Genomic DNA, 25,492 nt, shown 5'->3' with positions numbered 1-25,492 from the left:
AAATTTAATAAGATGAATCTAGTGTACTAATTCTTCGCTAATCTGATAACGACCATAATAATTTAACAAAAGGGTCTTCTTTTTTTTTTTTTACATGTTTAGGAGCTTGAGTTTACCAAATTATAAGGTGGACTAGATCTAGATCTATTCTAGATTTTGTTAATCTTTTTTTTAACTAGATTAGTCATCATTTTTTATAGTCACAATAATTTAGTGAAGTAAATTCGTGGTTTAATTAGTTTGATTAGATTCTTAAAATGGATCTCATTCACTGATTCCGTTCATTCACCAATCGTAAACAAACAACATTTAGCCATGTGATAATATTAATAAAACAACGAGCTCGTAAGTCGATCTACTCGTATCTCGAATTGGTTCTAACCCTATATACTATATAAAGTCCCAAAGCTACCTATAGGCTAAATGCTGTAAAAGACTTGTTATGAATTAATAGATGTACATGAAACACGTATGTACATACATAAACAATAAAATAAATAATTAAATGAGAAATGCAGAAAAGATATCAATCAAATGTATGTAAAGTAATGGTAAATGTACTTTATCTGGGTGGCTGACAACTGCGACTAACTGAGTGCTGGTGAGGAGGAGGGAGTGCTGGGGGGGGGGGGCGGATGAATTGACTGCACAGAACTAAGACTACGTAAACAACACTTTATTAACAGCATAAACAAAACAACACTGCTTCATTTCGATGGATATCATCCTTTTCTTCGTATCATTGGACTTTGCACTTACATTAATTTTCTTGGGGCCCATGATGCACAAAAATAATTCAGATTAAAATCACTAAACTCACTAGCTACAACACTCACACTACCAAGATGAGCCTTTGTTAAGTGCTGTGATTCTTGCAAATGGTTGAGATCATGGTGTTCACACACTCTGCTTTTTTTTTCCAAGTAGTGGCTGAGACAACCTCTCCCCATTTTCACGCGCTGGCAATTATGGTTCCTATTCCGAGTGAAAACGGAAAGATCCGATTTCGCACGATCATTGTCGATAGGTTTTAGCTATTAAGCTTGACTCTTAACTCGAATTGTCGCTTGTAAAACGAACAAAAAATTTCGCTCTTGACGCTGCTCGAATTACTCTATGTTGAGCAGCTTGTATCTCGAGGTTCCAAAGTAATTAAAAAGTAGCGAATGCTTAAATTAATATAAAGAAAAATGAATTAAAAGTCCATCCTAGCTGTAGTGTTCTGCTTTGTCTCCAGTAAAAATAGTAAAATAATCAAAATTCATATTCAATTTATGAAGAATGGACTCACCATAATCCACACAAATTACAATAAGTAAAAACAAAATTGTACTACCCGCACCCTTATATACCCCGCATGTGCAAAGTGTGACTTGCCATAAACTACTGGTACTTTAAATAATATCATCGTAACTATTTGTTTTCTTAAGGTTTAGAATGAGATGTTCTTACAGCTTTCCAATGTACATTTCACATCCACACAGCGAACTATAGAAGGTATAAAGACCCATCACTATGTCCCTAGTTTCTGTTATGCTGTGTTTATGAGTAAAATATATTTTGTAAGCACTGTGTCTTTGTATAACCAGCACAGCTGCCATTTGTTTGTAAAGACTTGCATTACCTGTGTGTGTGAAAATACAGTAGTTTAAAAAAATTCTCTTTTTAATTTGGTTTGTTGTTTTAGGGAGCTTATGTCAAAGAGCTTAGAACAATTACCAGCTTTCTTCACATGCATAATTGATTAAGACTTTTGGCTTTGTAATGTAATGAAGAACTCTGCTCAATGGACACCATGTCCCAAATCTAAAATGTATTCCTTACTGTGAACAAGTCATACTTTATTAAACAAGCTGCACAAGTACCATGGTAAAACAAGTGGAGCTAGTTCCAGCTGGCTGTCAGCCTTGGAATCATGATGTTGTTGCTGTCCATGGGGATAAATTTGCATACAGTGCTACACTGGCTATTTACATTTATAAGGTATTTCTTTAGTTATTTAATTTTTTTTAATCACTTTAATGATACGTTGAATAGCTAGAAAATATAAATAAAATAATGCTTAAAATAGCACAGTGTATTGCATGAAGTTGTGTGCAAATTGACATTACAGTCAATCTTTGCATTGTGACTTTCTCAGCTGACAAAACCAAATTTTTCTCATTATATGAGGATTATAAAGAGCACTCTAGTCAAAAATACTAATTATCTCTCTTTATTTACTGAAGTATTGTTAATCTTTGCATATATATATTTGGTTTTATATAAGTAAAGACATTCTATTAATAATTTCATTACAAAATAAATATAAACTACAAAAGACGCCTTAAAAACAGCAAGAAATCTGCTTTGTCAGTATCTATGCAATTTTTTGGGCTATGAACACATAACTGTCTCATCATGAAATCTCAGTAATCTTGAATTGTTCTGCTTGATAAAAAATCATTTTATCTATACATAAGTAATGTGCATTTGTTACCATAGAAACAAATGAGTTTTTCATCATCTGCCCCATAAGACACAGGATCCCAATAGGTACCTTTACTTTTACTATTGATAAATCTTTTTTCATTTTACATATTTAGTTAACTAATATTGCAAGTGTTTGCCTTTTTTAATTTCAGTTTGATCCAAAGTATAATGAGTATTATCTTCTGTCCATCATGTCAGAGCATGTGTTTGCCTTTTTTACTTTCAGTTTGATCCAAAGTATAATGAGTATTATCTTCTGTCCATCATGTCAGAGCATAAAAAGACAATTACCTCAATTTGTTGGTGTCCAGAAAATTCAAATTATCTGGCCAGCTCTAGTGTTGATGGCACAGTCATTGTTTGGGATATAATCAAGCAAGCAACTGTTGCCAGGTTAGATTTTTGTATTTTAAAAAAAAACTTAAGAATATATCTTTTGTAAATTTGGTTAGAATTAGCAGGAGGTATGCTTAAAAGTGTATGTTGCATTCTAAGAGTCATTTTGTATAAGGAACCTTTCAGTGCTTCTAATTAAAAACATTTCAGAGTTAATTAAGATAAGTTTTTGGTGAGGAACTAAACATCCTTTGTACACATTTTGCAATCAAAATCTCTTTCACATAGTTGTCTATTATTTTCCTGAAATGAAGTTTAACTAAAGTAATTTTAAAGTATTATCTCATGTTTTTTACTTAATAAAATATTTTGCTGATTTATCAAAGGTTATTTTTATTTTCTTATTCTGTAACAATTTACCAATTTTAAAAGGTTATTTAAAAATTCTAAAAAAAATATTTTGTTGAATTAACAATCTAGGGTAGATATCTAAAACAATGTAACTTAAATGACTATTTCAAGGCACACTTCAAAGGAGGCAGTGTTTTCTTTAGGCTGGTCACATGATGGTCGACATTGTCTTGGAGTTATGAACAAAAAAGGTCCTCTATGGTTGTGGTACACAGAAGATGGAAAAAATGTGTCCATGGTCAAGGAAACTCAAAACTACTCATCACCAGTCACGTTGTTTCGCTGGCATCATGAAAAGCATGCTTGCCTGGCTTTTGGACATGAGAATGGCACACTTTCAGTTCTGGAGATAGGTAAGTCTAAATCTGGAAAAGTATGTAAGTAATTGAAGTTGTACTTAACGCTGCATGACCTGCAAAATATGTAAAAGAAATAATTTTTTAATTTATGTAACGTGATCTGATATTTTGATTTTTAATCTTACATCATTTATATTCATTAACATAAGGTACTATAAAAGTCAAGCGTGTGTTTTTTTAAGTAATAAATATAAGTTAAAATAAAGGCATTTAGTGTAGATAGCTAATCATTCAGTTGTATATTTTAAGTCAACAGTTTCAGAGGCCTACAAATTCCATACATATCTTAATATTAGCAAACTTTGGTTAAAATCATAACAATATAAATTAGTTTCTTCTGTAATCTTTCATGAGACTTGGTCTGTTTTAATTTTTTTTTTAAATAAGTTTTTGGGTTAAGATGCAAACAATCAAAGCAATTTTAATGTTGTTGTTTTGTTTTTTACTATTAATATTTAAGAAGTTAATATTATTGAACTATATTTAAATTTTAAAATATTACAAAATAAATTTAAACTAATTAACCACCAGTCCTTTTTATAGAATGATATTCTACTTCCAAATAAATGATTGATAGATTAATGTCAACTTGTGTTAATATTTAAGGTTCTAAAAGTCTCAAACACTTGTTCAAACCTGAGGACAGTGGTGAATATGAGGAAAACTCTAACCCCATCATCACACTTGAGTGGGATCCACTGTCCAATGACTACCTTTTGATATGTAACAAGCTAGAAGGAGTCCGCCTGGTTGATATCTCCAGTCAAAGACTCATCATGCAATTTCAACTGCCTAGTGCAGCTTCTCAGGTTCAGACTCTTGCTTGGATCAAAAATGCTCCAGGGATGTTTGTTACAGGTGGTAGGTAATCTTTACATGTTTCACCTTTTGTAAGGACTGATAAAATGTAATATGGCCTATCTTACTCAATCTGTCCATCTTTTTGTTGGTCATCTTGCTATGCTGTTAACTGGATATCTGATGTTGCAGGCTCAAGGTTTAGCAGTTATAATGAGTTCTCAAACCAGTTTAGTTTTTTGTTGAGTTGTAAATCCTTCTCATAGTGTCATTATTCAGTTTTTTTGAACCATCAAAGTTTGCCTACTGTTCTTTTGAAACATCTAACTTAACAATTTAGGCATTCTATTTAATTAACTTACCCACTTATTAGCATACTCATTGTCTGTACAATGTGGCAACTAGCTACTGATCTAAATTGCCCACAGTTTGTGATGTTTTAGGTCAGTGTTGAGGCATTCTATAATGATTGGTCTCAGTTCAAATCTACTAACACATGAGTACAAAAAGTATATAAAACAGTTTTTTTTTCAATAGAGTCCAAAAACAGTAAAATGAAATGTCCCAGATAAAAGACAAATAGTTTTCAGGGGAGGACTTACTTTACATGATGAATCCCTATGTTAAATTTGAACTATTTTACTTTTTGTTCATTTCAGATTTCAAGGGAGGTATTTTAAGAGTATGGAGTGTTTCTAATGTGACACCCATTGAAAATATTAAAATTAAAGCCATTGGATTTCATCGGCTGGAAGTCTTGAAGCACGTAAAGAAAAGAAATGTTAAAGATGCCGAAGTTTTGGGAATCACAGATCTTAATCAAAACAGCCACTCTAATCATGTCAGTTTCTTTAATCATTTCACCTTCTAATATCATCTGTTTTTCTATTATTACATTTTTTTAAAATTCAAAATATTAGTATTAAACTAAGTAAATAATCATTATAATGTTTTTTGTCAAATAAAATGTCATTAACAGTGAGCTTTCTTTGAATTTAACACAAATGCATTGTTTCTCTAAACTTCATATAGTTTTTTTGGGGTTGTTGTTTTGGGGTGGGGGAGAGGGGTTGGTATTTCTATTAATTTGTATTGTATCATTGTTGATTTCTCCTTCATTTTTTAGTTGAGCTCTGCCTTATTTTAATCTGTCCATCAACAGCATTTACTGCTCACACATTCCAACGAAATAATTATTTTTCTTTAACAGTCAATGTATCTATTATTCTTAATTCTGTAATGAGCCAGGTTTCATCAACAAGTGAAGCTAAGTCCTCAGCTATTACAACATTATCAAACTTTGCACTACCTCCAGCAGAAATAGTTTGTACTTTTAAAGATGGAGGTGTTGGACTTTATGACCTTGGGCATAAGAAATGGACATTTCTCAGAGATCAGGTATGAATTTAATACTTGTAGCCTCAACAACGCAAGATGCATTTGAAAACAAAATTATAATTTATTGTTGTTTTTCTTAAATCGCAAATTATAGGACACTTTTGACAAAATGTTTTATGATGGTCATGTGTTTCAGGGTCATATAGAAACTATATTTGACTGTAAATTCAAACCTGACAACCAAAATCATTTAGCCACAGCTAGTTTTGATGGAACAGTCAAAATCTGGGATATCACTACGATGACTTGTGTGAGTGCTCTGATGAAGTTTTGTTTCACTCTTAAATTTTGTATTTTTGTTAAATTTATTATTTATTATACAGTAATTTAATAGAATGAATTCTAAATAACTATTCTAAATAACTTTTGTGTATTTTATTTGTATTTAATTAACATAGTAACTGTTGCCAGATTAGCAGCTCATGAGTTTTTCATAGCTGAAATTCCCATATAAAATTATTGTTCAAGTTGGAGAAATATTTATGTGTCCTCTTTATTAAGTATTTTATCTCATGTTAACATTTTTGTGAAGTACAAACACTAGTGAAACATGGCATAGCTTTTAGTTGATCATCATCAAACTCTGTTTAGGTGAAGACCTGAGAGGATATATCCTCTCCTTAGAAGCCTTATATAAAAAATGTGGTGACCTACTGTCTAAGCCAGGCAATAAAAAACAAATGGTATAAGTGAAAGGTCAATGATAGAAAATAGACATGCTAAAATTGCTTATAAATGGAAACCCAGACAATGTAAAAAAAAATATTTTAAAAAATGTTTAGTTATCATTGTTAGTATTCCCTTGTTTGATAGTGAAATTTAATACAATATTGTACAATTGTTTCAGCTTTCATCTTCCCCTGGAAATGAAGGTATTATTTATCACATCTCCTGGGCACCTGGTGACCTTGAGTTCATTGCTGGATGCACCGCAAAGCAAGGTGTTTTTGTTTGGGATGTCAATAAAGGCAAAATCATCAAAAGGCTTTCTAATGTAATTACTTGCTTTCATGTTTACATTACAATTTACAGTGAAAATTATTGTTAAGTTAAATTATTGTACAATAAACTGCTGCCATATTGATTCAATTTTGTATTCAGCATGCACCCAAAACTACAGTCTACTGTGTGGCTTGGAATGAAATAGATTCTAAGCTTGTTATGACTTGTGGAGCTGATAATTATTGGTAAGTCTTGTTTATCATCATTATTTCAAGAAAAATTTGGTTCACAATGGCCATTACAAAAAAACTTATTAAAAAACTACCTAAGATTTGTGGGTTTTTTTTGAAGAGTTATGTTTTGCTGGTTATATTTTTTTCTTCTTCTTTGTTAGCATTGTTCAGCAAGTGGATGGTTGGGTGATGCAGAAATATAAACATCCTGGAGCTGTGTATGGCTGTGCATGGAGTCCATTTAGCAAGTAAGAGGCTAAGTATGGGAACTGAAGACATTAAGTGCTTGAAAATTACAATATGAAAGAACATCATCATGTGAGGATAATCCAGTGAAAAATGTGTTCCTCCTGCAGAGGCTCATATAATATCATCTTTGAATGTCCCTGGGCAACCCCATAGTGTCCACAGGCACAAAAGGTTTATAAATTTAATGGCCTGGTTAGTGTCAATCTTTCTTTGTGTGTCATTGCTTTTTGAGATTATTCCTCTGCAGTTCTCTGACTATGTCAAAACAAAGCATATCCTTAGGGAAAATGTATTTTATCATCTAATATCTCTAAACTAATATAGTGTATTTTTTAAATGCACAATACCCAGGTATAGATTCTTCACTGGTCAGTAATTCATTTAAAATTCTTCAAATACTACTTTAAAACAGTAACATCCATAATATTACCATTGTAAGTTTATAAATCTACCCAGAGCTAATTTTTACCAAACTTATTATTTATTTAAGCTATTCATCATACCAAGTAGATCTAAGTTGCTTTTAATAATGTTCAGGAATCTTTGATTTAATTCTAACTTTTTTGTCATAAACTAGCCTATACCATAAATCCAGGTATTTTAGATCTATTTACAGCCCTGAGCGATACTCTCTGTGTTTAAAACATGAAAAACAATTCTTTAAAATATTTTTATGACCAGAACACTATCTCTCAATTATTTGTATTATTTGTTTGCATGTGATTTAGAGACATGCTGGCTACAGGCTGTGAAGATAAATGTCTTCGAGTATTTTACATGACATCAAGCTCTACCCAACCCATTCGTGTGTTTACAGGTGAGTTCAACTTATTTCCTTTTCATATGTCTATGAAACAATTTCATGGAAATATTGTTTTCATTTTTAATTAGGTAGTTTCATGTAAAATGTCTGCATTTTTGCAGTTTACAAAGTTTTAAGGATTGGTTAGGAATCTAAAGCTTAGATTAGACTTTTATATAGGTTAAAAGAAACTGCAGTTACAACTAGCCAACTAGCATAACTGACGCCTTTATTGTTGAGAATTCAAGATTTTCATCTATAATTTGTATTTTCAAGCAATGGATGTTATTCTTATGGTCTTCAAGGATCTGGCACTCACATGACTTACACACTGGTTTTACTTTCAACACTAAAGGTGCTGCCAGCTAACCAAGAAATGATTAGCACTAAAACATTCTCTTGCAACATTTCCTGGAAGCACAGTCTCTTTATTCTTATTGGCTTGGACTCATTATCATTGCTGTTTATGTTGTCATTCTAGAGTAGATTTTGATGAAAGAAAAACAAGCAGTTGCTGTAGATTTGCTGCCTGTTTGTGTGGTATGTTCTCTAGACTATTGTCTTAATGGTCCAGAATTGAGGCAATTTCAATTCAACTTCTCTTTTCTCCCCTCTCTCTTGGTCACTCAATTCTCTTGTTCCATTGTGGGTAGGATCCAAGATTCTCTTAGTACCCAGTATTCACCATCTAAGTTTACCCTGTCTGCACCTTGATGTGATTTATCATTTTCTCTTGCTCTTGGTAAGTCTATCAAATCTTATTCATGCACATCTCACGTAAATCTATTCAAAATCATTGTTACAGTAAATGCATTTCCATGTGAAGTTTTCTCTTTACTTATCTCTTCTTGTCATCTTACATTGTGAACCAGGTCATGAAGGTAAAGTTTTTCATGTCCGCTGGAATCCTCTAAAGGAAGGAATTCTGTGCAGTGGGTCAGATGATGGGTGAGTGTCATTTTGAACATTAGTAGCAGCATGGGCATAGTGAGGGAGGGGTTCAGGGTTCAACAGAGGGGTGAAATTTTGTGACTAGTTTTTTGCTTTAATTTTGTTTATTGTAGATGAGATTTTAATTATAAAACCATTACATGCCCCAGCGCAGCCAAGGGGTTTTAAGTTTAGGTATAAAAACTAAAACAAATTAATTCCACTTATCTTATTCATGGTAAACACAGACTAAAAACACAAAATATTTAGGTGTTATAATAAATGAAAAACTGTCATGGAATCCCCATATTGACAAAACTGTAAAAGAATCAAACAAAGCATTAGGGCTTATTAAAAGAAATTTCTATAAATCAAATAAGGACATAAAACTAAAATGTTATGTAACCTTGGTTAGGCCAATAATAGAATATGCATCCTCTGTTTGGGACCCATCAACTCAAGAAAACATTAACAAACTAGAACAGACACAAAATAGAGCAGTTAGATTCATAACAAACGAATATTCTCATTAGACTAGAGTAACACCTTTGGTAAAAAATAACTAAATTTAGATAGCCTTCAGGATAGAAGACTCAAAAGTAAAGTAGCAATTATACATAAAACACTGAACCATAATCTTCAAGTGCAAAAACAAAATTTAATAAAATACTCTGAAAGACACAAAGATAAAGGCACATTCCTCATTCCATATGCTAGGACAAATTTGCATAAATGCTCCTTCTTCCCTAGTGCTATTAGAGCATGGAAGGGGTTGCCTGAGCTAGCAAGGAAAATCAATGACTTAGCAGAATTTAGGTCATTGGTTAATATGCATGACTAAATGCATGACGTGTAGGATGTAATCATCTTCTTTTTTGAAGCAACGTCTGTATTGTATAAGTTAATAAATAAGGTTTTGTTGTTAAAACCTTCTCTTCTATAAAGCAAAAAATAAATCTATCAACAGTCACCAAATTCCTTGAGTTTAAAACCCACCCTCCAGATTTATATGACATTAAAAGTCACCAAGTTGTTTGAGCATAGCAGTGACAACCCCCCCTCCCCCCAAATCCATTCAGAAAAAAAAATGAAAATAAAAACTAAAAAAAAAATGATGAAACAAATATCTATTACTTATTCCTCTTACTACAGTCCTTGCAATCATTTATACATACTGTTAGTAATATTTATTCTATGGCAGTTTTGTTTTTCTATTTCCTAGTAATATCAGAGTCTGGGACTACACTCGGGATCAGTGTGTTTGTATTCTTTCTGGTCACAAGGCACCAGTCAGAGGGCTGACTTGGAACACTGAGGTGTACAGCCTTCTAGTCTCAGGAAGCTGGGATAGCACAATAAGAATCTGGGACACAAGGGATGGAGCTTGCCTGCACTGCATCCTTGATCATGGAGCAGATGTTTATGGTACATTTTTGTCTGTGTTTTTACATCAGAGATAATAAAATTGTTTTATAAACATGTGATTCCTACATAATAACCAACAATATTTAGAATTTATTTTTAACCATAGGCTCTTTACATATTTAGCACTAGGCCTTTGTTGTTAAGGTAAGAAAATGTAATTACTAAACTGCTGATAGCTGCATTGTATCTCAATATTGGTCGCCCCCACCTCCGTTACATAGATGTAATAAAATGTGACCTCAAATCAGTGAACATCAATACTGACAATTGGGAAGACATAGCTCTAGACCATAACAAATGGAGAGAGACAGTGACCAAGAAAGCTATGGACAGTGAAAGTACATGGGTCTCAGCTCAGGAAGAAAAACGTACAATCCGAAAAATGGCCAGCTCCTCTACCACCGAAGCAAAAGCCACCTTAACCTGCGCTATCTGTGGACGAGAGTGTCTCTCCAAAATAGGGCTCCACAGCCACATGAGGAAGTGTGCTCTGAGATGAACCATAGTCGTTCTACGACTGAAGGAGGCCAATGTCAATCTCAATATGTCAATATGCATGATGCTGTTTTTATCTTATGATGTAATGTTGTATCCTCACAATTGTGGGAAGCGTGGTCGAGAGGCCAAGTGCGCTTGAACTTGGCTTGGCTTGGCTACCTAGAAGGGGGCTCGAGGTTCGACACCCGACTCGGGCAGAGTTGTGTTTACTGAGCGCCTAAAGGCAGCACGGAAAACCAACTCCTAGATACCCCCTCCCCCCCACCGGTCCACAAATGAGATTGGACCAAAAGCGCTCTGAGCATGCTATAAGCATGAAAGTAGCGCTATATAAAAGCTATAATAATAATAATAATAATTGACATTATGACATCTTTAGACATGTTCATTTAGAAATCCTAGTTAGCTAGAGATTTTGAGTTTGTTATAGTTCCCCTTTCAGACCTTAGTATCTGTAGAGCAGACGATGTATAGGTCATGTCATGTGGCCAGCACAAAAAACAACCGCCTTTACTTTTCCACAACTAGCATCAGGTATCCATTAGAGCTGGATGGACTCAGAGGCACCCAAAGATCCTGAAATTAAAAATTCCAGTCTTCACCAGGATTCAAACCTGGGACCCCCAGTTCAGATACCCTAAAGATCCTGAAATTTAAAATTCTGGTTTTGAAATGGATTTGGAAGCCAACCGAGTTACCACTCTGGCCTACTAAGTTTCTTAGAAGATTGTTGTTTTTTTTTTTGTTTCTAAATTACAATTTACTTTTTTCTTTATATGACTTATTTGTTTTTTCAATATTAATCCTAGAAGTGTTTTTAATTTTCTGACTCTTAGACTAATTATGTTTCTATTATCTTCTTTTGAAATAAATCATACAACTCCTTTGACAGGTTTTCCTTTCATATTTTCTTCTTTCTCTTCAGTCTGTTTGGCTTTACATTCACAGGACTGACATCACATCCATCACGTCCATTCCTGTTAGCTTCCTGCTCCAGAGACTCTACAGTCAGACTATGGACCATCACATCACTGATCCAACCAATAGAGTTGCACTTGCTGGCAGGGAAACCATGGTCAGAGTTGAGTTCATCTGGAGGTTAGTATTAACTGTGTGACAGCATGACAAATTTACATTACTGTTGTATAGTCAAGACATTTTATTATTAGAATATTAGAATGCATCACCATTGTATAGTAAATAAGGATAGAACATATGCATAAGATGTTCAGTATTATTGTATTTTAAAAAAGTAAAGTTCCCCTTGTGATCTATAGGGAAGATGTGAGTTAAGGTCATCTGTTTCTTTAGCCAATGGTTAAGGCGTAGGATATCATGTAGCCAGCACAATGACCAGCTGCCTTTACTTTTGCTCTAAAAATCCAGAAATTCAAAATCCCAGTCTTCATTGAGATTCACACTCAGGACCCCAGGTTCGGAAGCCAAGCATTTTACCACTCATACACCATGTCCCCATACTATTGTATAATTCAATAAAAAGCTTTTTTCCAGTTCTTTCTTTTTCCTACTTTCCAATTGTTCTTCTTTCTTTGCTTTCTCATTTACTCTTTCATTAAAGCAAGAACCAATTTCTTTGTGTTTCACTCATTCTTCAGTACCATTTTTGTTGTTGAAAATTGTAAGATATTTTTTAATGAAAAGTTGTATAAGGACAAAAAATTTTAGGTTTAATTAAAATTTCAGTTATTGAGATTCATTTGGTTTAATTAAGAATAAGGGTTGGACATTTTAATCCTTTTTATTTTGCAATTAGGATGATAAATTTCAGGAATGGATTAAAGATTTTAGGTCAGATACAATTTGCTTTCTTTCTACTAATTTTAGCTTTTCCCCTTATAAATAATTTCATTATGTGATATTAAGCTGTATCTTTTGTTTTTACAGATTCTTGTTTACTGTCTGGAGATTTATCAAGTCAGATGTTGGCAGGTCGAGTGTCCAAAGATCTATATACATCCATGAGTCAGAGAGAAAATGTCAAAGCTTCACTTTTGGAAGGTTTTTCAAAGTTCTTTTCTGTGAGACTCTTATACAATTATATTCTCGGAGTTATGTCTGTGTTGCATATAATAAAAAGTTGGTAGAAAAAACATGCTGGATCAAAATAAAAATAAGGACTTTTGAGGCACTAAGCCTTCACCTCAGACCAATAACCTAATTAAACAATAAAAAAAAATTAACTTATAAGCATGAAAGAAATAGCCATTGACCTTTTATAAAAACACAAAAAATCTTGAAAATATGACTAATTTCAAGTAAGGTAGGTAGATGCGCCAGTTTTACAAAAACAAAAAGGTTGTAAAAACTGGGTTTTTGTTGTCAAATTTCATTTATTTGCAATCTGTCTTGGATATTCCTATGTGGTTGGATGGTACTTAACATAAAAAACATGTCCAGATGATGTGTCTCCATGGAAGAATTCAGATTTTTTCCCCTTATATTTCTCTTTGACATAATAAAGTTAAGTTCCCCTTTCAGATCTTTCAATCTATAGGGAAGGTGATGAAAAGGTGTTTTTTTAGCCAACAGTTAATTATCAGGGTGTCATGTGGACAGCACAATGACAAACCGTCTTTACTTTCCCCAACTAAAGTCAGTTAGCGAGTAGAGTTGGGTGGACTCAGGGGTGCCTTAAAATCCTGAAATTTAAACAGCACACTCCTTTCTTTGACATAATAAAGACATTCAAAATCTCGGGTGATCAAATCGTCACATCTATGTTCTGGCGGAGAAATGAAGGTTTTAAAAAGATATTTTTAAACATAAATGAGTAAACTGCAAATATTGCTTTTATTTTTTTTATTAAATATTTATTTTGTCCAATTTTTGTTCTCATAGCATCCGTGTGGAGTAGACAATTTATGGGATCTTGTTTCTGTATTAATGGGGCAAAACTCTATGATGCTTTCACCATCCTACATCAAGGGCATTGTACACAGACAGCATCTAACTCAGTTGAAATCAGTAAGTGTTTTTTTTTAGGTACAGAACATTCATCACACTAAGTTTTATAAATAAATGTCATGTTATTTGATGGTACTGCTGCAATTATCAACTAATTTTACTTAGTAAAAGCTTTCATGTATTTAAACTTGACTTGAGTAGATTCAAAATGTATTTTTAGAGGGTCTTTAGAACAGTTTTAAATTATTTTTAATTATTTCACTGATCAATAAACAATAATTCTTTTTTTTTTCCCAAACAAATCATGTTCCAGTAACATGCGATTCAGATGAGAGATTGTCCATTTCTCATTTAATTTATTCACTATTAGTTTCTTCATTTCTTCTGGATATAGAGTAATGTTTAATTGTGTGTATGTTCTTCCATACTTGGTGAGTGTGTCATCCTTCTCATTTCCTTCTAGTTCTATATGTGCTGGTATCCATTGACTGGATACTGTTTAATAATAAAAGGTTTTCATATTCCATGCTCAAATATTTTAAAATGCATGTAATAGATTATTCATAAAAAGTCAAAAACATAAATATTTCTTTAAAAGTCTAGAATGTATATATTTAATAATATCTCTTCACTGAAAAAAATTCTTTTAATTAAATTTTTTTATTTCAGTCAGAAGCCCAGCAACTTGAAATGATTAAAATGTCCAAATTTGGAGCTGGCATTAATGCTCCAAGCAAAGAGGAAAGACTGAATGAAGCTGCAAACATTCAAATTAAACTGGGCAATGTGCAGCGCTACTGTGAAATCATGGTTGAGCTGGGGAAGGTAACATAACTTAAGAACAACTGAATTTTATATTTCACAGTCTTTTAGTTTTTCCTTTAGAAATGTGTAGTCTTAATCAATATTAAGTATTCATTGACCTCTAGCATTGACAAAATAATGATGGTCAATATTAAAATTATGCTATTAATTTTTTGATTATAGTGGGAAAGAGCCTTAGCTGTGGCACCGTCAGTTTCAATGGAATATTGGCACAAACTAAATCAAAGGTAAGTCTGAACCAGTTTAACAGAAAAAAAAAAAATATATATATCCATTGGCCTCCTTCAGTCGTAGAACGACACTATGGTTCATCTCGCACACTTCCTCTTGTGGCTGTGGAGCCCTATTTTGGAGAGACACTCCCGTCCACAAATATCGCAGGTTAAGGTGGCTTTTGCTTTGGTGGTAGAGGAGCTGGCCATTTTACGCATTGTCTGTTTTTCTTCCAGGGCTAATTAAGGCCCATGTTCTTTCGCTATCCATAGCTTTCTTGGTCACTGTCTCTCTCCATCTGGCGCGGTCTAGAGCTATGTCTTCCCAATGGTCAGTATATATATATATGTGTGTGTGTGTTTTTATATATTTAAGCCTAAGAAACTGCTACAATTAGAGCTATTTTAAATTATGATATGATGACAGTTATCAGTGTTTATTTATCTTATACAAATCATATAGCAGAAACAAAAAAAAATGTAAAATAGATTTTAAAGGTAATAAAATTTCTTTTTAAAAAATATTTTGGAATACCTTAATTTATACCTTAATATTTAAATACTGTAGTGCTGAAAGTTTTTAGTGGACTGAAATTTTTATTTGGGTTCAAAAAGAAAACAAAAATTGGCTGACTACACAACCAGACTACCACAGAAATGGTTGACCTTTTTGCTTAACCTTTAATGTCTTGAGCTTAAATTTCTTTATTACTGTTTGTTTTAAAACGTAATGAATCAAATATATTTTTGCCATTATTATTCATTGTAGGTACTGTAAGGCACTCATTGCTGAAGACTGTGAAGAGAGTCTCCCTTTTAATGTGGCTGCGGGCAATGTGAAACAACTAGCTTCCTATTTCACGTCAAGAGGACAGTTGGCAGATGCAGTACTCATTGCTCAGAGTGCACACGAGGGCTCCATTAAAACACCTGAAGTTAAAGAAACAGTAGTTAGCTCTTGTGGAGACACAGATTTAGCAATGGAAAAGTAAGCTAATTTTTCTCTTTTATTTTTAAATATATCAAATTTAGATGCAGTGAAGCAGTATGTCTCCTTAAAGGTTGTGGCACATAATTGTGCAATAAACTTGTAGACAACATAGAACAATCATTTATTGACATTTTTTAATGGAAGTGTTTTTATTTAAATGTATAAGAATGTGTTCACTTTGAATAAACACTAAACCCAAACTTAAGACTTTAAACTTGTACACAAGTATAACACAAATATAGTAGAAAAATAGTGTTCCCCTTTTAGACCTTGCGATCAATATGGCAGATGATGTAATGGTCATCTATTTCTTTGCCCACGGTTAAAATGGTCAGCACAATGATCAACCGCCTATACTTTCCCAAACTAATGTCAGATACTCATTAGAGCTGGGTGGACTCAGAGGTGCCCAAAGATCCTGAAGTTAAAAATCCCAGTCTTCACCAGGATTTGAACCTGGGACCTCTGTTTGGAAGCCAAGCGTTTTACCGCTCAGCCACCACACTTCCTATAAGACAAATATAGTACATTTTTAAAGTAAAAAAAAAAAAAAAAGATAACTATTGGAATGAAATCTCTTTCAAAATTGTTTAATAATCTATATTATAAAGTAGAATGTGAGGGGTATGTATGTATGTATGTATGTATGTTACTTATAGACATCAAAACCGCTTGACCAATCTTGATAAAACTAGGCAGGAATGTTCCTTGGGTACCAACTTAGACCTTAGTGAATGTATTGTAGCCCTAAAACAAATGTAATACCCTCAAAAAAAATAAAGTTGTCCGACTCTATTACAGCTATAGTATTTTATGGATCTAGGCCATGTCTACAATGTTGACATGAGAAAAGATAGAAAGGATTTAGACCTAGATCTAATTTTAAGAAATACACTTTGCGCAGATAGTTTTTTACTTTGACACATGAAAATACAAAAGAAGATCCATTGATTTCATTATATAATAAAATTAACCTTCAATTTTGTGTTTCAAAAGCATTTTTTACATTAATTAGTTCCTTATATCTGTGATTACAGATTTCCTGACGAACATTCTTTCATTAGACAATTCCGTAATGAATCGCGTACTAAATATTAATTCGTTTAATTGTTTACTTTATAATCCCATCCCTAGATCTAAAACTCTAATTCAACTCTAAGATGATAAAACTTCTCTTCGAACAGATAGTTTTATACTTTAACACATAAACATATTAATTAAAGTCCATTCATTTCATATTTTGATCAAATAAACATTCAAATTTGGTTTTCTAAAGCTACATTCGTTTACGAAAGCTGCGAAGCCGAGTTAAAGGCCTAGATCTATATTCATTCATGAATCGCGTACTAAAAATTATTTCGTTTTATTGTTACTTTATAATCCCATCCCTAGATCTAAAACTCTAATTCAACACTAAGATGATAAAACTTCTCTTCGCACAGATAGTCTTATACTTTAACACATAAACATATTAATTAAAGTCCATTCATTTCATATTTTGATCAAATAAACATTCAAATTTGGTTTTCTAAAGCTACATTCGTCAGTGAAAGCTGCGAAGCCGAGTTGAGATTGGCCTAAATCTATATTCATTCATGACTCGCGTACTAAAAATTATTTCGTTTAATTGTTCACTTTATAATCCCATTTATTTAACAAAGCTATCGCTCTTTTCGTTTTTAATAGATAAGAATGTATCGACTTCGGGTAAACCATTTTCGCAAAACTAATTTTATTTTCGTAGCGAAAGAGAAATAACGTGAAAGGATCATTAGCTACGTTTAACATACATCTAAATCCAATCCACTAGATTATTCAAAAGCAAATGTTTTAATTTTTAAAAAAATTGGATTTAAGCCTATTAGCTATTTTTACATTGACACATTCGCTTTACTTATTACATTATTATTTCGTTTAATTGTTTACAAAACTCTCTCAGTGACTATATCGACAGTAATGCGCAAATAAAGACCCGCGGGTCGCGGGTAACATATGTCTAGTATTCAATATACAAGTATAGAAGTTAAAAAAGATATTTTAAAAAATGTATGTGTAAGCATTTTATTTCTCGTATCAGATTGATGGTGGAATTAATGGAAGAGTTAGCAGAGTCCTACTTTAACAAAGGTTCACCTGTCATGGCTGCATGTTGTCATCTTGCTATTGATGATCAAAAGGTAACAGTAATATTTTTGGGATTAATTTAATGAATTTGAATGGTAGAGCTTTTGTATCAAAGTTTCCTCTGTTTATATAAGATAATAGCATGGGGGCGCTGTGAATTTATTATTGGATCAGTCTTTTTGCATGAACATATAATAATGACCAGGATATAGTCTCAGGAGAAATAACTCTTTTTTCCTACTTAAATCATATTTAGGGGGGGGGGGGGGGCTGTGGCTGAGTGATTAAGCACTTGGACAAACCTGGGGTCCAGGGCTCAATTTCAATTTTGGGATTTTAAGGGAGCCCCCTGAGCCCACCCAGCTATAATGGGTACTTTATGTTAGTTGGGAAAAATAAAGGCAGTTTGTCGTTGTGCTGGCCACATGAATCCTCACTAACAGTAGGCCACAGCAACAGATGACCTTTACATCATCTGCCGTATAGATTACTAGGTCTGAAAAGGAAACTTTTTTTTAAAATCATTTTTTGAATTTTTCGCATTGTGATAATCTTATTATAAATTACTTTATTAACTTCTATTTTATTCTTTTTAGAAAGCTCTCTCTAAGCTGATTAGAGGTCATGAATTAGAGTTAGCAATGTCAGTTGGCCTGGTATTAGGTGGTGCAACAAGTCAGACGGATATAGTTTTAGAATTGCTATCGAGAAGATGTGAAGCATTAGGAAAATGGTTTGTTTATAATATTATTCATAGTTGGCCTTCTAGTGTCCCTAAATAGTGCCTTAATAGGTATTTGTTTTATAGCCATTATTATTTGGCTGATTTCAGCATAAAACAAATATTAATGTTTCTATAGGGATCTTGGCCTTGACCTTCTAAAGTTACAAAAATCACCTGCTAATCAACAAGCAATGCTTTGTGCCAGATGTTCTTCCAGCCTTGCAGAAAAAAATCTGTTGCATCAAAAGGTTTAATTAAAATTATATTTTTAGGTTTGCATTGAAACCAAACTTAATATTTATTATCAAACAATAATTTTAACAACGCACCAAGAACCAGTGTAATTGTTCCCTTTTTTAGTTGTTTTGTTTTATCATTTTTGAATCCAATTTTTTAGGCCGGACTTCCACTTGTAGAGATGTGTGATGCTAAGGCCAATTCCATGAAATCCTCACCCAATGACATACAAGAATGTGTGAAATATTATTTGTTATCTTCCTCTCCAGAAGAGGGCTTACTTCTTGGTCTGCAGTATGTCCATGGTAAGAGTAATTTATTTTATTATATCAGTAATAAATGTATTTTTACTTTTCACTTTTATAAGGGGCAATTACAGAATTTTGTTTCACATTTTTTGTAAATCTTTACAGATGTAATGAAGTCTTCCAACTGGAGAACAGATGAGGTATTCCCTATGATTCAACTTTTAGGATGTATCAAAACAGAGAAGCTGCAACAGATTAAGTACACAGAGTGAGTCACATCATTCATACTTCTTTATCTAGCCAGCTTTTTGGGGCTGAGCTATAATAAGATTATTTGTTACAGAAGGCCTCAACACTGACCTGTGAGGTTGCAGTCTGTGGGCAGTGGAGTCCAATGGCTTGTTGTCACATCACAGGTCTGTATGACATGGTTTACAAGCTATTGGTCTCTGCTTCCCACAGGTTGTGATGCTGCAGTTCAGTGCTCAGGCCTTCTATAACAAGTGGTCTCAGCTATATGCTCTTTGGGAGGCATCATGCATACTAAAAGTAAAAAATAAAAAAGTTTTGCCTTATTTGTGAAGTTTTAATTATTTGTTTTCATTTTGAACTATATTTTAGAAAAATGCAAGAACTATTAGCTTTGTCAGCGTACATTGGAGCACTCATAGCCATAAAAAGAGAATATTATCCTATTGTAGAGTCATTATTTCAACATGCAAGGTAAAAAAAAAATTTGTTTACAGTAAAGTTAAATCTAGAAATAATGTTTTGTATTTTATTTAAACTTATTAGTTTCCTTTTGGAAAATATGTGGCATATGCAGTAGACAGTGAGCACAAAAAAATAAAAGTTAAGGTTTGCATAATGTTCTTCAAAGTCTGTCTAATAAATTTGAAGGCTAACCACACTAATACTCAAGAGCCTTATCTAATTGATTTCTGCTTCAATTGTCCTTTGGACTTCTTATTTGTATACTGCTATCTTTTCAATGATAGTTTCAATGAAACATTCAAAAGGATATAAATTATGTTACTTTAATACTGACTTTCTTATGTACTTGGAACACTGATATCTCAGATTTCTTGTAGTTATAAATGTCCCAGGTAATACCATCAAAAATATAAGTCAAGTTCCCCTTTCAGACATTGCGATCTATGGGGCAGATGATATTAAGGTCATCTGTTTCTTCTGCCAATGGTTAACAAGCAGGGTGTAATGTGGCCAGCACACCGACCAACTGCTTTTACTTTCCCCAACTTAAGTCAGGTACCCATTAGAGTTGGGTGGACTCAGTGGAGACTTAATATTCCAGGAATTCAAAATCCCTGTCTTCACAGAGATTTGAACCCAGGACCTCCAGGTTTGGTAGCCAAACATTAACCATTCAGCCACCACGCCCCCTCATCAAAAATATAAATGTAAATAATAATAGTTTTTATCTTTCTAGAATCTTCATGTACAATTTTTGGGTGGCAGTAAAACGTTCATAATTGTATGTTTCTAATCTAAGAATTATACTCAGACTGTATTCTGTCTTAATGATTTGAAATATTCAACATCTCATTCTTTTATCAGGAGTTTAATTAGAAAGGGACATCTGAAAATGACTTTAACTGAGAAGCATGTGGATGACAGTCTTGAAGTCTATTCAGCAGTTATTGAAGGGAGGTAATGCATTTTTAAATTTTATATTATGTACCAATTTTCAACATTCTAATGAAGCAGAACATAGGGATAAAATCTTTGTAAAAAGTTGTTGGTAGTTTCATAAAAATGGATTTGATTATTCTCAACTTGGTAAAAGAGTGACAAAACTTTGTAAAAGAGTGACAAAATGGTTTAGTGAATAGGTTAGCAGATACCTAAGCAAAATATAAATTACTCTCAACATTTGAGTTGTTGCTGAGGAGAATCATATATTTAACCAATATTTAATTAAATGTTTCTCTGTCTATATTTGACAACAATGTAATTCACTTAACTTTCATTTTGCTGTTTTTTCTTCAAACTAATTAATTTCTTATAGAGATAAATAAATATATTAAAAATTATAAATCAGTGAATTTTTATCTTGATATTTTTCAAGGATAGCTTCAAATCTGAATACTCCCAGGTTAATACAAGTTCCATTACTATTTCAAAAAAATAATACTTTCAAAGTATAAACCAAAAAACAAATAATAATTTTTTCAAAAAATACCATTAGGCTGTTGAAATTTAGTGAATCTTTATGTAAAGATTTTTAACTGTTATTAAACGAGAATGCTAGATGAACTATACTTTCAATATTTATATGTACAGAGTAACAGAAGCTACAGAACTGGCCTATAAAAAATTGCTGAAGTGTTGTGGCAGTGATCCATTCAATGCTATAGAACTTGGTCCAGATTATGTAGCTAGCTCTCATCTGCCCTCACATTCTGACATTCATGTGTCCTATCTGTCAGGAGAGAGAATCAAGGTAACCTTTTATATAAATACACTTTTGTTTGCACACAAAAAATTACACTCTCAAAAGTAATAATTTAAATTCTTTTTTTATTTCAAAAGCTAAAATAAAAAGAAATGTGACTTCATAGATATTACTATTTACAGTAATCCTTTGAATTTCTTAATTTATTTTTCTAAAATTATGAACTTTTTTTTTTTCAGGGCCAACCTTTCTTCTTGGAAGATGGAAATTCAGTTATTTCTCTAAGTGAAGCTCTAATGTGGGCGAAGGTGAATCCCTTTTCACCACTTGGATCTGGTGTACGAATAAACCCATTCTAAATATTTCCTCTATTTTTCAACCTCCAACTTACAAATCAGTGTGCTGTGTTTTGAATCTCAAGGCTAGTGTTGACATACATGTGCATTCCAGGTGAAACATGTTCAAATGACATACATGTGCATTCCAAGCAAAAAAGTGTTTTAACAGACTTCAGGAAAATAAAGAAGAATATTCATTCAGGTGCTAGAAAAAATCACAAATGAATATGCCAGATATTTGTTTCAGTTTGCATTACATATATTTCATTCCTTGCACTGCCTTTATTTCATGTATTCACCGTGTGGTCACCAGGGTCTGTGATATTTTTAACTTTTACAATTTTCTTTGCTATTTGAAATAGTAGATAGTATATATTGAATTTAAATATTCTTTTTAAAATCATTGTTTTGTACCATGTAAGCAATAAAATTTCTTAGAATTTCAGTTTTAAAATTAATTTATCACTTTTGAAGAACAATATTGTTTAAACCAGTGATGCCTAACCCCTTTCAATGAACGTCATGGCTGAGTGGTAAAGCACTTGGCTTCCAAACCAAGGGGTCTCAGATTTGAATCCTGGTGAAGGCTGGGATTTGGGGATTTTTAGGGTTCCTCAGAGTTCAACTCTAATGGGAACCTGACCACATTACATCTTGTTAAGCTTCAACAATTGAAACTCATGACCTTTACATCATCTGCTCTATAGATTGCAAGTCTGAAAGGGGAACTTTACTTTTTTTTTTTAACCTTCTTTTGACCTGAAGCAAATAATTTTCCATACATGATCCTCTACAACTTCATTATACACCGTGGGCAGATTAGACTGAATTGTAATGCATCATGGGCCGGATATAGTTCGCTGGCTGTAGTTTGGGCATCACTGGTTACCATGTGGAGACAATAATTTCACAGAGGCTGTGTTATCATATTGAGATGAATAGAATAGGCATGTGAGATTCAATAACTTGGAAGTTTTATTAATCTGTGCTTTTTTACTTTGCTCTTGTCATGCCTAAATTAATTTTATTTCAAATTATGCTTATGATATTGTGTCCAAAATGTTTCAGTCAATAATTGTTTAAAGAAAGTGCTTTTATTTTGGTTAGTTTGAATAGCTTTTATATAGCGCAACTTTTCAGAGCGCCATGGTCCAATCTCATTTGTGGAACAGTTGGGGAAGAAGGTATATGGGAGGTTTTCCATGCTGCCTTTAGGCGCTCAGTAAACACAACTTGAGTCTGGTGTTGATCCTTGAGCCCCCTTGATAGGTAGCCAAGCCAAGTTCAAGCATACTTAGCCTCTCAGCCACACATCCCAACATAAAAGAAAGAAGTTTTATTGTGCCTATAGTTTATAAAATTAAGCAGTTTGGTGCTAAACTATGATCCATTCTGACATATAGTTCATCCCCAAAATATAACTTAATTTCACCATCCCCAGTAATTGTCATTTTTTGTTTTTTCTAATTTGTTTACTATTCATTCTATGTGTTGTAACTAGATTTTTTGTTGTAACCTGTTGTTATTGTTGTCTGTTTTGGATAGTCTACTCCCACACATTAACACACAGATGATAATAATAATAATAAGACTTGTCTTCGAGTCTGAAGATTAATGAGGTTTGCAGTATTTTCTGTGGCTATGCAGCCCCAGTTGTGGCCTACATATTTTGTCACATCCAGGCCAGCATAATCATTGTCCGTCATTGGTCAATTAAGATTTTCTTTTTGCCGTCTGCGTCTGTCCTCGGCAGCAGAATTTTTTTTGGTCTCAAATGTGTATCCCACAGTCTTTGTGAGTGACCTCCAGCTGTCTCATTCTAACGCAGCATAAAACCACATGCTCTCTTCTATGTCAGCTAAGGCAAGTTTGCGCCTAAGCTAATCTTATAAAGCGTTTCCATGGGGCACCTCTGTTACGCTGACCACCTTTTAGCTCACCAAAAAAGACTGCTTTTGGCATTCATTCATCTCCCATACAGGATATGTGCCCTGCCCAGCATACCTGTAGGACTCTTTACCATTAGAAGTTCCTCTATACTGTCCATAACGGCGTTCGCAAGGACATCGCTGTTTGTAGTGCAGTCTTGCCACCGTATGTCCATGATGGAGCGCATTGTTGTTACTTGCAGTATAATTGCCTTTAGATATTATAATTCAGGGTAATGTGAATCCAAAATTAATGAAAACTAAAAACTATTTGTACACCCTCTTCTTTTTCTATGATACTTTTGAAGCTCTAATTGTACCTTTTTCATATTTACTTTCCACAAAAAAATTATCCATTCTACAACGTCAGGCTTAGTTTTTGTCAACTCTACCTAACTGAATAGACTGTTTTTTCTAGTTATCAAATCTAGTCTATAGCCTGTAGCAATGTTGGTGATCTTGACTCATTTCAATGATCATTTGAAAACAAATTTGTCTGCAAACAAATATTTTATTGGTAACAAAAAAAAAACAGAAAATAATGTGAGTTTGTGTTACACACAAACTTATTGGTGGTCCATGCAGGTCAGTTGTACTCACATATATTGTTTTTCACAACCACACTGACATATCCTTGAAACTTTGTGACTTATCACAAACTGCCTATTGAATCTTGTTTAAAAAAATATATCTATATATATATATTTTATTTTTTGGTTGTTGCACATTTGAACTCCTATTTTACATTTCTTCTATTCTGTTATGCCCAATGATCACTCTAAGTAGTATTAGTTATGTAAGACTTATAAATAAATGTTGTTTTTAAAATGGTGTATGTATCAAAATAAATCTACACATTCAACTTTAAGAACAAATGAATTCTCTATCAGAAGACCATAAGCAGCTTTTGCACCTATTTTGAGAATGAAATCAGTAATGGTATATAAGATTATGAATAACTCTTTCAGTTTTTGAGATCAAATTAGACAAGATAAAACCAGGCCTTCCCTATGTGGGCAACTACAAGCTAATAGCAATACACTGTTGCCATCTTTGAGTGTAGTCAAAATAACTGCTTACCAATCTGACAGGTTTCTACAATAATATCTTACATTCAACATTAGTTATATCATCACAAAATAAGCCAAAATCATTTGTATAAATTATTTTTTGTTTGTGTCTTTGTTAAATATCATTAGCCATTCAGGGTATTTTTGAAATGCAAAAAAAGGGTTTTATTTATTATCACTGTTCCTATTTATATGTGGTTGTATATTGTATCACTTGTGGATATTAATACTTTCATTTATGTATTTATTTCAAAAGCACAGTATTAACTTTTGACTTTAAATTTACCTAATAGAGTGTTATTCATATTGTTGAAAAATCATTAGCCAGAATCTTTTTTGCTGGCTAACATTCTCCATGACAAATGTTAAGCTTTTGATTAGGAAATGAGCCTGTTGAAAGTTGATTTCACAATTTCATCAATTCTTGTAATGTCTCATTGGTTTGTTACAATTAAAATATTTCAAAAAAAAAAAAGAGAGAGTTGGGACTTCACTTCTTGCAACGAAAGGAACTGAGTATGTGCTTTTGAATCATTACCATTTTGTAAAATGTGATATGTTTTTGTTTTATTTCAATTTTCACAAAGTACTTGTAATTTAA

General features: G+C 32.9%; 1 protein-coding gene across 3 annotated transcripts; it reads left to right on the top strand.

The window, feature by feature from the left end:
- The first annotated feature begins 76 nt into the window (after window positions 1–76).
- Window positions 77–25,475, top strand: LOC106068122 (WD repeat-containing protein 17-like). 3 transcript variants are annotated; one of them, XM_013227426.2, is made up of 29 exons: window positions 77–127; window positions 1,688–1,983; window positions 2,699–2,865; window positions 3,331–3,572; window positions 4,185–4,439; window positions 5,036–5,217; window positions 5,625–5,774; window positions 5,911–6,024; window positions 6,622–6,768; window positions 6,876–6,961; window positions 7,111–7,197; window positions 7,927–8,015; window positions 8,873–8,948; window positions 10,153–10,355; window positions 11,802–11,951; window positions 12,759–12,892; window positions 13,713–13,838; window positions 14,448–14,603; window positions 14,766–14,830; window positions 15,585–15,803; window positions 17,884–17,983; window positions 18,527–18,663; window positions 18,791–18,902; window positions 19,052–19,196; window positions 19,305–19,407; window positions 19,761–19,862; window positions 20,718–20,810; window positions 21,444–21,603; window positions 21,795–25,475. In XM_013227426.2, the coding sequence occupies exons 2-29, from the start codon at window positions 1,867–1,869 to the stop codon at window positions 21,912–21,914; spliced, it is 3,837 nt and encodes a 1,278-aa protein (XP_013082880.2). In that variant the 5' UTR covers window positions 77–127; window positions 1,688–1,866; the 3' UTR covers window positions 21,915–25,475. The 3 variants fall into 3 exon arrangements, with proteins under 3 accessions (XP_013082880.2, XP_055895658.1, XP_055895659.1); XM_056039683.1 differs by lacking the exon at window positions 77–127 and adding an exon at window positions 1,238–1,497; XM_056039684.1 differs by lacking the exons at window positions 77–127; window positions 1,688–1,983 and having other exon boundaries at window positions 2,728–2,865; window positions 3,363–3,572.
- Window positions 25,476–25,492: the final 17 nt, after the last annotated feature.

Source organism: Biomphalaria glabrata, chromosome 8 (assembly GCF_947242115.1).
Source record: "Biomphalaria glabrata chromosome 8, xgBioGlab47.1, whole genome shotgun sequence".
Classification (NCBI taxonomy): Eukaryota; Metazoa; Mollusca; class Gastropoda; family Planorbidae; genus Biomphalaria; species Biomphalaria glabrata.
This window is presented reverse-complemented; position numbering and strand designations above follow the sequence as displayed.